General features: G+C 42.2%; 1 protein-coding gene across 1 annotated transcript in view; it reads left to right on the plus strand.

The window, feature by feature from the left end:
- Positions 1–4,825: 4,825 nt before the first annotated feature.
- Positions 4,826–11,905, plus strand: part of LOC103374314 (neurexin-3b-beta) — a gene marked incomplete at its 5' end in the record, with an annotated part of 86,353 nt that continues 79,273 nt past the window's right edge. The window contains one exon of the mRNA XM_008304386.1: positions 4,826–5,007. Within this exon, the coding sequence (XP_008302608.1) occupies positions 4,826–5,007 (182 nt within the window). The remainder of the gene's footprint in view (positions 5,008–11,905) is intronic.

An 11,905-nucleotide genomic window follows, 5' to 3' on the forward strand; every position in this document is an offset into this window, starting at 1 on the left:
CGTGCGTGCGTGCGTACTCAAACGCAGTTGGAGTTTAGAGCTTTTTTACCCACTGCAGTTTTGTGCCTTGTGGGTAGCTGCTGGTGCCACCTTCTTCTTTGTGGTTGTCCGTAAACACACTGGCACACAAAGGTACACGAACACTCAAAACTACCCAATCCAGCTTCCACAAGAAGAAGAAAAAAAACCTTGACTGCCTCCCTCTTTGCAGCCTTTGCAGCTGGACAGTCTTTTACTGTAAGTCTGCTACCTCTACATAGAGGGATTTATCACAGCGTGGTGTGAAGTCTGAATACAAGCAATTACCCAGTTATAGCAGACGTTGAACAGCAGCTGCTCTACTCTTGTTGCTCTTTTATAGATAGCATTGTAGCCTGGTAAAGTTTAAATGTGCATGCGGAAGATAGAGAGCGAGGAGTGGTATAAATAAATGTTTTCCATTATTTTTTTTTAATCACTATTAAGCTGAGGATTGCAGCGGTGGCTTCCATCTTGTTAGCTGCACCAGGGCTTTTTTTTTTTTATTTTCCGCCCGCTGGTCAGGTGTATTGAAAGCAGTGACCTTCTGTGATTTCTGGCTCTGTGTGAAAATACTGTATCCTCCTGTAGTTGGGTAACGTCACGTGGGGGCCTGAAGGACAGAACATAGTTCTGTTCTGCAGACAGGTGTCCTGACCTTCTGTCTGCTCTTCCACGCCTCGGGGGACCTCTGTGAAATAGAGGCCAAGGCTTTGACCTAGTCTCTCATCCACAGTTTGCCTCTAAACGGAGGCGTGCTGCAGATGCAATAAATCACAACGCTGGTGAGTAATGCATAAGTGCATTGGCTCTATTTTTCAACTAACACCACTAGCTTTTAGTTGTTTGTTTTCATCTGGAGTCATTTGAAGTGTCAACTATTAGAATAATGGTGAACTATTTTGGAGAGGAAAAAAAAAGTCTCTGATTTTAGCCTCTTAAATGTGACTATTTTCTGTTGTTTTTTTTCTCCTCCTCTATGACATTAAACTGAATATCTTTTGGTTATGGGCAAAACAAGACATTTGAAGATTTGGAAAACACCTGAATCACATTTTTAACCATTTGTTGGCGTTTTACAGACCAGCAGAGCTCTAGCTGGTTAATCGAGATAATAATTGAAGTAGTATTCGAGTTCCAGCCTTAATTTGGATGCATTTTTACCTTGAGTTATTGTCAACTTTCAAAGAATAATAAAAGAAAATCAGCTTTGGTCATTATTCCTTTCAAAGGGCTTCCTATCTCCCATCCTTTCACTCTCGAATCAATGGAGCACCCGTGTGCTACAATTAGATTTCAGATGGCCTCTATCCAATACCCACTGGCCATAGTAAGATTGCATTATTCAAAGATGGAGATGAAAGTCCCCTCTGATCCACCAAAATAACATCCTGTGCAGTAATCTGTTTGTAGATTTGATTCCTTTGATGATATTTTCCCTGCAGTTGGCTTTTCACCAGGCTTCATGGCTGTGAAAGCCTTTGCGTCGACTGAACACCTAATTTCTGCTGCTTACTGCTGTTTAATGTTTCAGCCTTGTAAGTAATGATGGGAATAAGTTGTCATTGCCCATCTGAAGAACGCCAACATTGACCAGAATGGCGGGAAAAACAGTCGGAGGGAATAACAAAAGGCACATAAAGCAGAGAAACTTAAACTTAAGAGCACTTGGAGCTATTTCCGAGAAGCAGAGAACAAATTGGACCACTTTTTTTTTTTTTACCGTGCTGCCTTTAACGCAGCTGACTGGATCAACATCCTAGTCGTTGTATCAAAGTCTTTGCTGCACAGATGCCATGCAAATCAAGGTAAAATAAGAGCAGGAGCGCATTACTTTACCACAGTCTGTTACACAAGACTTTCCTTAAAAGGTTGTCTTGTTAATGAACCAAGTTATTTTTCAGACAATGAAAGGCATCCTTTTTCTGTTGCACTCTTTTTTTTCTGTGCAGTGTTCATGCTAATGTAGATTGCACAGTCTTTCGAAACTTGCATGTCTATTTCTTTTATTTTAATGAATAAAAACACCTGCCTTTTTTTTTTTAAATTTCTGTGCATTCTGCCCTTAGTATAGCACATTTTTAAAAGCATGTTTTAAAAAAAAATACCTTGAAAGGAGCATTGCGTATTAACAATTTGAGAGTTGTGCTAATGCCCAAGGAGATGTTGGTTGAGGTAATTGAGAGTGCGCTTGCTAAAATATGCTGGAAATATTAAAATATGCCATTGCTTACCCTCACCCTCTAATTAGTCTCCTTGCAAAAGTGCTGAAATTTAATTATATCGGTGCTCCGTACATCCACACTTGAATGGAAAAGCCCTGTCGCCCGAAAAAAGGGCCTCTTGCTGTGGTGTCATTATTTAAATGAAACTCTTGACCTTGGATGTTGAACCGGAATGCTGCTTTTTTTTTTTTTTTTTTTTTACTCCCCACAATTTGCAAAGCATCCATACAGTTGTACCTCAACGCTGAAATCCTCTGATGAGTGCCAGAAATGGTGCCACACTCGATGCTTTTGCATGCAATGGATGCACCAATTGATATGCAGTGGACTTCCTCTCCGTGTGGAAATGCAGCCGGTGCAGTCTGTGCCCAGCAGGTTGTTAGGGAAATGTGCTACATCTCGGAGATCTCGGGTTCTCTCTCTTCTCTGTACTTGTGCAGATAATCACCCACTTGTGCGATTGTATGTGAGAAGGCATCATGTTTTCGGTGTTTGTGCGTGTGTGCACACGTGTTTGCACACTTGAGCATCACGATGTGCATTTGTGCCTCCGTCAATTTGAGTGCGTGCGTCAGTCGCTGCGTGTGTGTGTGTGTGTGTGTGTGTGCGGCTGCCTCTGTGTGTTTCATGCCGAACATTGTCTTCTTGAAACACTAAGCAAATCTCCTCAATGTGATAATTGGCTCCCCGGGGTGCTTGTATCTTTGCTGCTCATCATCGTCATCCCCTCCAGAAAAAAAAAGAGTGTGTGTTAGATGAGATAGGCAAAGTTTGCTCGTTTGCCGGGGAAAACTGATCCCAAGTCTGCCTCAACTCTTTTGGCAACAAGAAACTTTGAGGCAATGAGACAGCAGGGGCCAGATCCGGTGCAACCGTGGTTGCAGGCTGCTATCTGTCGCCCGCGTGGCGTCGGGGGCTCGTCGTCAGATGCAGCGCCGCCGATGAAACGCGCTGTTCGAGGCAGGTGATGCACTCATCAGCTTCGTTTGTGTCTCTGAAAGCAATCGGGTGACTTCATTGTTTCTGTTCGGGAGGAAAAATGAAATCCCAAAGGCGGGCGTCCGTGTTAAACCATCCATTTACAGTTATTAGTCACAAGAAGCGAAACAGTTGTCGGAGGCGTGGGATGCTTCACTCGTTTGGACATTTTTTCTTGTCACACAGACGACCTTAGTTTTGTGGTTTTGCAACGCTGACAACCTGAGCTGCGTAAAATGCAGACCTGTTTGTGCGCCTGAAGGCAAATAGAGATGCTCATCTGGTCAATCGAGTCTCTCCCTCTCTCTTAGTCCCTCTCTTCCATATGTTCTTGCAGTCTCCAGGGTATTATAGACCACAGAGCAGATTGTTGGCCGCTTCATAGGGGAAACAGTGAGACAGCTGGGCACCCATCACACGGCCAAGCAGATGTTCAGGTGACTCGGAGAGGAAGTGAATGGAAAAGAGAAATGGTGGAGGGGGGTGGGTGGGTGTTTGGGAGGTGATACGGAAGAAAGGGAAGGTACGATGGCGGCAGAAAAAAAAATAAAAATTAATACATTGATGCAGCGGCTTCATTAGCAATCCCCTGTCAGCCTGTGAGGTGGGCCAAATGCTTTCCACTCCCCCCCTCAGGCCACAGGAGTCTGTTTTGTCTGCCATATTGATTCACCCACTAGTCTATCTGCTGTAGGTCTAATGCCTTTGATCTCTCGATTATCTTTGCCTAAATGTGGACGAGATGGCTAAGCGGCTCAAGGATTCAGTGCTTTAATTCTGACGCACCTTAGGGAACATTCGCAAGTTGGAACTGAATCCGACCCTGCAACCAAGTAATGAAACTTTTTTTTTTTTCGGTTTCTTTTCTCCCTCCCGTTTCCACGTGATGATAAAAAAAAAAAACTCAACAAACAATTCGACAGATTTTTATGTCTCAAGGCCAAGTTTGATCCAGTCCCAGGCTCTAATCTGACACAAATCTGCATGATGTAATAGCAAACATTTCTGGTGAGCTTCTCTTCCCCTGACGGTGCTGAGGTCTTTTTTTTTTTTTCTGCTACACACTGCATTTGTCAAATTAAACCCGCCGAAGGTTCTTCGATCTCCCCTCGACCCCCCGACTCTTTTCTCTTGTGCCAACCTTTGTTCTTTGGTTGCAGGTCTCATATATAAAACATGAGGATTGGGAGACTTATCCGATTCTGGCCAATACCGGCTGTTATTCCCTGGAAAGGGGCTATATTTAAGAGCTGGATAGGTCATAGATGTCGCCAGGGGAGCTGCTGACTTCTACCCAAAAGGTGGTGGTGGCTGAATACCATTAAAATCCAAATATAGAACTCGACACGGTTACACTGTAGTAGCTCCGAGGTAGCTGCAAAAGGAATTACAGTAGATTTAGCCCCTAATGGAGTTAGTTTGGAACTGGTTTGTCAGGAATTTCTTGTTTGTGACAACACTGTGCTCCCCGGTGTCTAGTTAGAGTATGTTTGTACATCGCACAAGTGAAGTTTACCTCCTTTTATCTGCCTCTGTTTCTTCGACAAGAAATCTAACCCCTGCTGTTCTTTATTCCTTTTTTTTTTCTCCTTTATTTTCCACAGCTGGCACCACCTACATCTTCGGCAAAGGAGGGGGTCTGATCACGTACACGTGGCCCAACAACGAGAGGCCGAGCACACGGACGGACCGGCTGGCGGTGGGCTTCAGCACCACCATCAAAGACGGCATCCTCGTCCGCATCGACAGCGCCCCGCGTCTGGGCGACTACATCATGCTCCACATTGTGAGTTTTACCTTTATCCATTTGGAATTTTAAAATTGTATTCTGCTGTCCGTAAGCACTCACGTATTACAGCCAAGGTGATGGCCAGAAACAAGAATTATTCCTTTCTTTGTGGCAGTCTTCAGGCCAAATCCAGTTCTCAACCTGAATTATACAAATATTGCAGACCCATGGAAGGGAAAAAAAAAAAAAGACGGATAACTTACTCCCCGAGTCTGAGTCTCTGCTCGCCACCCCTCTCCCAGAATAACCCTACATCTCCACCACATTCAAACCAACTCTCAGCATGAATAATGAATGCAGCTCTCCATACATATGCAGCGTGTTCCCACATGTTGGAGAGACATGATAGAAAAAAACTAGGGGGGGGGAGGGTTGCGGGTTCTCGACCAGTCGACCGTGCATCCAACCTGGCATCTTAATAACTTCACATCGCGACCTTGTGTTTGACTCTTTTACATAAGCATTAAGTATTTACATAATCATCAACAGCAGCCAGATGAAGGCAGGGCTTTCCAAACCACTGCAGTGGAGGTACGTGGAGGTGGTTGGGAATGGAAGAGCCGGCTGCTGACGCCATGCGAAAAAAAAAAAGATGCGACGATGAGGAGGAGCTACAGTTGCTAAAGCAGATTGAAAGTCTTTTTCTTCTTAAAGAGCTCCCCTCATCTCCTGAGTGCCGGCCATGTGGCGCAGAAAAGCAGCCATCTGCTCTGCAAAGATGAGGGCCAACAACAAGCAGTTTTTTTTTTTTTTTCTCAGCCGCCTTTACAGCGTACAGCCATGGAAGCGTTTGCATCTGCGTATAGGTGAGAGAGGAAGTGGAGTGGCATTAGAGAGAGGAGGGAAAGTGATAAAGATGTACAGTTACTCGCGAGGGCGATGTGGGGAAACGCCTCCCTGCGTGTTTCTAAACCGACTGAGTAATTGCAGGAACCTCTAAAGGAAGGAAAGGGAATGCATTTTTAATACCGCCTTTTTAGATATCACAGCATCGCCAGCCAAGCAGGGTATCTCCTATAATTTCGCTGCAAGTCATTGGACAGTGAATGTCTTCATTCCTCCAGTCTCATGCACTAATGAATTTATTAATAAGGAAACGGCGGCTGGAGATTTCGCCAATTCATCCGGAGAGTGTTCTGAAACACGGCGGAGTTTCTCTTTGGCTGCACGGGGCAACACACACACACACTGCTAATATTTCAAATGATTTATTGACAGCCGAGAGTGTACAAACAAAGTGGCTTTCATTTAATATTAACAGTGATTGTAGCCTCAAACTATAAAATACTTGGCAAAAAAAAAAAAAAAAACACGACTCAGCAAGGCTCCTCTCTTTCTCCACAGTTACACTGGTATTGCCACAGGTGAGTGGTAAATAATTAATTAGACCTTGAGTGAATATTTAGCTGTGAGTTCAGTGGATTTGGTTACTTTTTGGGGAAAATAAGCCACTGCCTGAACTCGTTTTTGATGCTTGTGGTTGTTTTTTTGATAAATTATCATTTGCCCCGCATTAAGCGCTATACACTAAGCTGTGGGAATATTAGAGAGAAGGTTTACTGCGGCTAAAACAACATCACCGCGTCTGGAAGTAGTGGAGATTCCTGACTTCACTGAAATGTCATTAGATAATAATTCCTAAAGACAGACACCAGGTCCCTGCTGTCAGCATTTTGTAATGAATCCAGAGGAAAAGGTTAAAGGCATTTACGCCCGTCGATTCTGGATATACGTCTAACCAAAGGTCCTATCAGGCCCAGAGCCATTACCTTAGCCTTTAGAATTATTAGGTCGCTTCTTGAGAATCAGCTCACTAAAGCCCAGATAGACGCACTTTAACAGGTTTTATTAGCCGATTATGTGGCGCGGCAGAGTCAACAAAGAGGAAAATAACTTCTGCAGTCTTACACTCCATACAGAAGTAAATTTTTAATAAAAACTTCACCGGGAGAACACGTCTTTCACCGACCTTGACTTTGACTTAAGTATCTTGTGCTTGCAGATCACAAAAAAAAACAAAAAAAAAATGCCGTACATGGCATTTTCTTAAAAATGCAGAGCCCAGAGCGCAGAGGAAAAAAAAAAAAAAAACAGACATTTCCAGGCAAGACCTAATCACAGACTCCCTCCTTAGTCTTCCTCTGCCTTTTTGCTTTTTCATTATCTCCTCTCCGTGATTAGCTTACGGCTTGTTTGGCAATCATGAATTAAAATGCTGATTGTGGTGTTTACATTTTAACTGCTAAGAACAACTGCATGCTTGGTTTGAAATCTGAGGGGGCAATTTGGGGGGTAATTTGCGGAGGTGAGCGCAACGTTTTGCCATCGCTGGCGCCTCGTTTGCGAGTTCACTTGATTTGAATGCGGAGGGCGAAACAGACGAGGATCCTTGTCAGCTTCACGTGGCGGCGCGCGGCGGGAAAAAAAAAAATAACCCGAGCTTAACGCTAAAATAAAAACCTGAAGCCGTCGTCTCGAATATGTTTGTATGCACAGATGACTTTTTAGTGTAAGATGAGTCAAAAAGGGGGGCTTGTGGTAATACTGCAGTGATTAGTAGTAATGTGTGTGTGCGTGCGGTAGGTTAAATATTAAAGTGTGTGTGTGTGTGTGTGTAAGCTTAAATCCATGACAGAAGAACTCTAAGCCGTGGGCTAGATGTGCCGGTCGTGAGTCACACAGTCTCTCACCAGGGACTGCATATGACTGCAGGTGAAGATTACCCAGGATGTAACACACACACAAATACACACACTCGCACCCAAGGAGTGAAATCCTTCAGAATCTCATCTGCGCCGCATTATTTAGGCGAGAGACAGTGTTCTTTCGTCACCAGCAGAGCCACGAACAGGACAATTAAGCCTAACGAAGCTGTTAGAACACATTGGCAACGCCTCGTGACAGTGATGAAGCTACAGGTGAAGGTACGATTTTGTTAACGGCTGAAGTTTCAGAACTGTCACAATTTTTTTTCTGCATATTAAAAGGAAAAACAGTGTCTCTGAGTGCTTTGAAGAAGCAGTCGTGTGACCAGAATATCATAAATTTGAATCATTAGTGGCTGATAATAATAGAGGAGGTAGATGTTATGGATGAAGCCAGTATCCAGTGTAGACATTTGCATATATACTAGTATGTGTAGACATATACACAAACACACACTCACACATCATGTTCTTCAAGGCTATAATCTGCTTTCTAAGTAGTTATATTCAAAACTGTCTTCAAAAAACAATGACAGGAAAGATAGAGAGAAGTCATGGCCTGGGTGTGTTCAAACACTACACTGTAAAAAAAATAATAATAATAATAATAAAAATTCAGTTTAAAAAAAAGTGAAAATCTTGCGGCAAAGGTGTGAGAAAAATATGTAAAAAAATAAAATAAAAATAAAAACTGTGAAAATAATGTCAAATATCTGTAAAGTTGTTATATTTTAGGTGGTTTAAATGCAGTAAAACTGTAATTGCATCGTCAAACATTGTAAAAGAGCATTTATTTTTATTAAGGGAATTACATAGTTGTTTTTTTTTACTTCATACTTGTTTCCTTTGATTTTACAAGATGTTATCTGTTATTCAGCAAGACTGAATTTGTAAAATAACAGTTTAAAAATTAATTAATAAACTTTTCATTCCTTAATATATATAATATTTCTTCCATATAACTGCCAGTGTCTGTAAAATAAAAAAGTAAACACATAAAAAAAGATCTGAATCCTGAAAAAATGAAAAAAAAATACGATAATTATACTGTCAAATATTGTATTTAAAAAAAGCAGATTTTTTTTATTTTAGTTACAGTTTCTGTCACTTTTTAATGGTTAACATATAAATTAATGCTTCTTTTTCTTTGATTTTACTAGTTATATATAACTTAACAAATCAGACAGAATCTAGTAGTTTGAAACAAATTATAAGTAATCATTAAAAACTAATATTTTTTACAGTGTACAAAGATCCTTTGTCTCCTACACTGTTTGAACACCGTCGAGTGCCATGTGAGCGCCATGATCATGACTTGAATCCGCTGCCGTGCCGACGCCGTAGGTGACTAGTTGGAGTCATGCATAGCCGGAATTAAGAGCCCACCATCACGCTTCACGTCTGGCAGCTCTTATGGGCTCCAATTAAGAGAGAAAATCACATCAAGGCACCTGACAAGACAAAGACACTGCAAATATTACAGCGCAATCCCTGTTACAGGTGACTTAATGGTGTTATCTGAGACATTCAGACCCACTGGGTGTTGCCGGGGCACTAACTGTCAAACTCCTGCCTTCACTTTACATTTCATTTGCAGTCGGGGAGGTTGCGGACAAGGAAAATAATCCAGGAATTAGCCCCACACTAGCATTGTAAAATACATGTCAACTCCAGTATCTTCACTTGATCTGTCGCTTCTGTGGTCCGCTTTGCATGTAGTTGTTTCACCGTGACACACCACAATGGAGACATCCATCCATCCATTATCTATACACCGCTTAATCCTCACTAGGGGGGGCTGGAATCTATCCCAGCTGACTCAGGGTGAAGGCAGGAGACACCTGGACAGGTCACCAGTCTATCACAGGGCTACACTTAGAGACAGACAACCAAGGACACTCACATTCACACCTACAGACAATTTAGAATCACCAGTTAACCTCAGCATGTTTTTGAACTGTGTGGGAGGAAGCCAGAGAGAACCTACACTGCACGAGGAGAACATGCAAACTCCACGCAGAAAGATTCCAGTGCCCCCACTGGGACGCAAACCGGCGACCTTCTAGCTGCGAGGCAACAGTGCTACCAACTGCGCCACCCTGCAGCCCGCAATGGAGACATATAACACATAATTCTTTGTTTGTTGATGGGCACCTTCTAAATGATCTGGACTTCAATCCCAGTCAAAGCACAGAAGGAACCAACAGTTTCAACGGGAAAGACTCACATGCACAGACATAGACAAACTCGCACACATCGAGGGAGTTTCTTCAGAGTATCTTTACATTGGAAATAGCTGTTTGCCGCTATATTGATGTATAAAATGTCATATGCAGAACCTTTAAAAATATGCTCCACTCCAAGTCATTACAATGAAAACTCCCAATTACCGCTTGGTGGATACATGTGACATTTAAGCACTGAATATGATTTCAGAGCTCTTAAAAAGCGGGCCGCTTCGGTTTGAACTTGTAAACTTTCCTTTTTGTATTGTCTATTGTTTATTGCTTGTTTGTTTGCTTTTAACATTTGAAGCTTAACGGGGATTATTTAATTTGATTTGAAGTGATGTTAGGGAGGTCTTGAAAAGCTTCACTCAGAGGTCACATTAGTAGAGGTTGTTTTTTTTTTTTGCAGTCGTTCAACCTCGGAATAAAAGCCTTTTTTTTTATTATTATTATTATTGTGATAATAATGTAGTGGTCTTCGTAAAAGTCTACCAAATGAAGGGACAAAGGCACTTCTTCATCACATGTCACCCTGCATATGTAGAACACATATATTCCGCCTCCAACATACATTAACTACCAGCCTGTGTTTTTTTAATGGAGTAACAGCACATGGAATTCCATTACCCACTTGAGTTTTTCCCTCCTTCATGCTAATTCTCTGGGAGAAAAGATGCTGGATAATTGAAAAGCCTCGTGCAGACACTCAGACACAAGATGTGAAATGAGATGAGTGGCTGTGGAGGGGTAAATGCTATATTACACAGAGCACACTCTCTCTTTTTTCTCGCATCACACGCATACATCTGCAAATGCATGTATATTTTTAGTTTTACACTTGTCTTTCCTCATCCATCAGGTGCTTTTTTTTTTCTTTTTTGTCCCCGTGTGTTTACGCCAAACAGTGTCTGTTTCCCCCATCACCCTCCCTCCTTTCCCTCTCCATTCTGACAGACCTAATATAAGATGTTTGATGTGTACCTGTGTGCATCAGCGCGTATATGGCCGGCAATGTATTGCTTCTATCAAGTTACCCCTACCTCGGCAGGGAAAGATAGATATTATCACGGTTATGGCTCATGGCCTCTGATAACATTACAGCTTCTTATTTGACTTTGTATTTTCTTACCTCCCACATTTGATTCCCCCCACGGAAATAAAGAACCGGGAAAATATACCTCGAAGCTGTTTTCACAACTAGTTGCTTGCAGTACACGCAGTCAGCATTATCGCCGGTAAATAACTATTTTTTATTAAGCCGAACAGCGGAGTCATTTTTATCTCCGCTGCTCTTTAATGCAGATTTTCCAGGTGAGACAACAGACTGTGTTATTTCAGCTTATGACTAAACTAACAACGAAAATGCTATCATTGCATGAATATTTATGCCACTTGCACCGGTTGTTTCCTATGAGGTCGACATATAACACCGGATTATTAACATTATACCTTCCCCGGGGGTGACACTGTTTACATAATGACTGTTTACAGCCGGTTGAGCTCAACTGACAAACCAGCTAGCAGATGGTGAGTGGACACATGTGCGATACATGAAACGGTCTGGACTTACATGAGAAGCTGTGCACCTCATAAAGGATCACCGGTTCTCATTTTCTATTTTAAGGTTGTGTGAGGGGGGTTTAAAGCATCAGTCAGAGCTTTTGTGACTGGTGGCGCAGACCTCTGATAGGAATATTGTGCTATATATGGACGCGGTTGTGTGCCGACGCCACCTGATGAAAAGCGCTAGAATTGAGTTTTTATGTTGTTATAATTGATTTAGCTGCTGTTATAAGCTATTGGATACAGCGTGTGGAGGATATACCACCTCCCCAAACACTATACAATGCATCTTTAAGATAAGATAAGCTACAACTTTATTAATCCCAAAGGAAATTCTTGCAGCAGATATTGCTCAGAAAAATGACATAGCATAAGAAAAGCAGTGCCTAAAAAGTAGAA

The sequence above is a fragment of the Stegastes partitus genome, unplaced genomic scaffold (assembly GCF_000690725.1).
Source record: "Stegastes partitus isolate 25-593 unplaced genomic scaffold, Stegastes_partitus-1.0.2 Scaffold2207, whole genome shotgun sequence".
In the NCBI taxonomy this organism is placed as follows: domain Eukaryota; kingdom Metazoa; phylum Chordata; class Actinopteri; family Pomacentridae; genus Stegastes; species Stegastes partitus.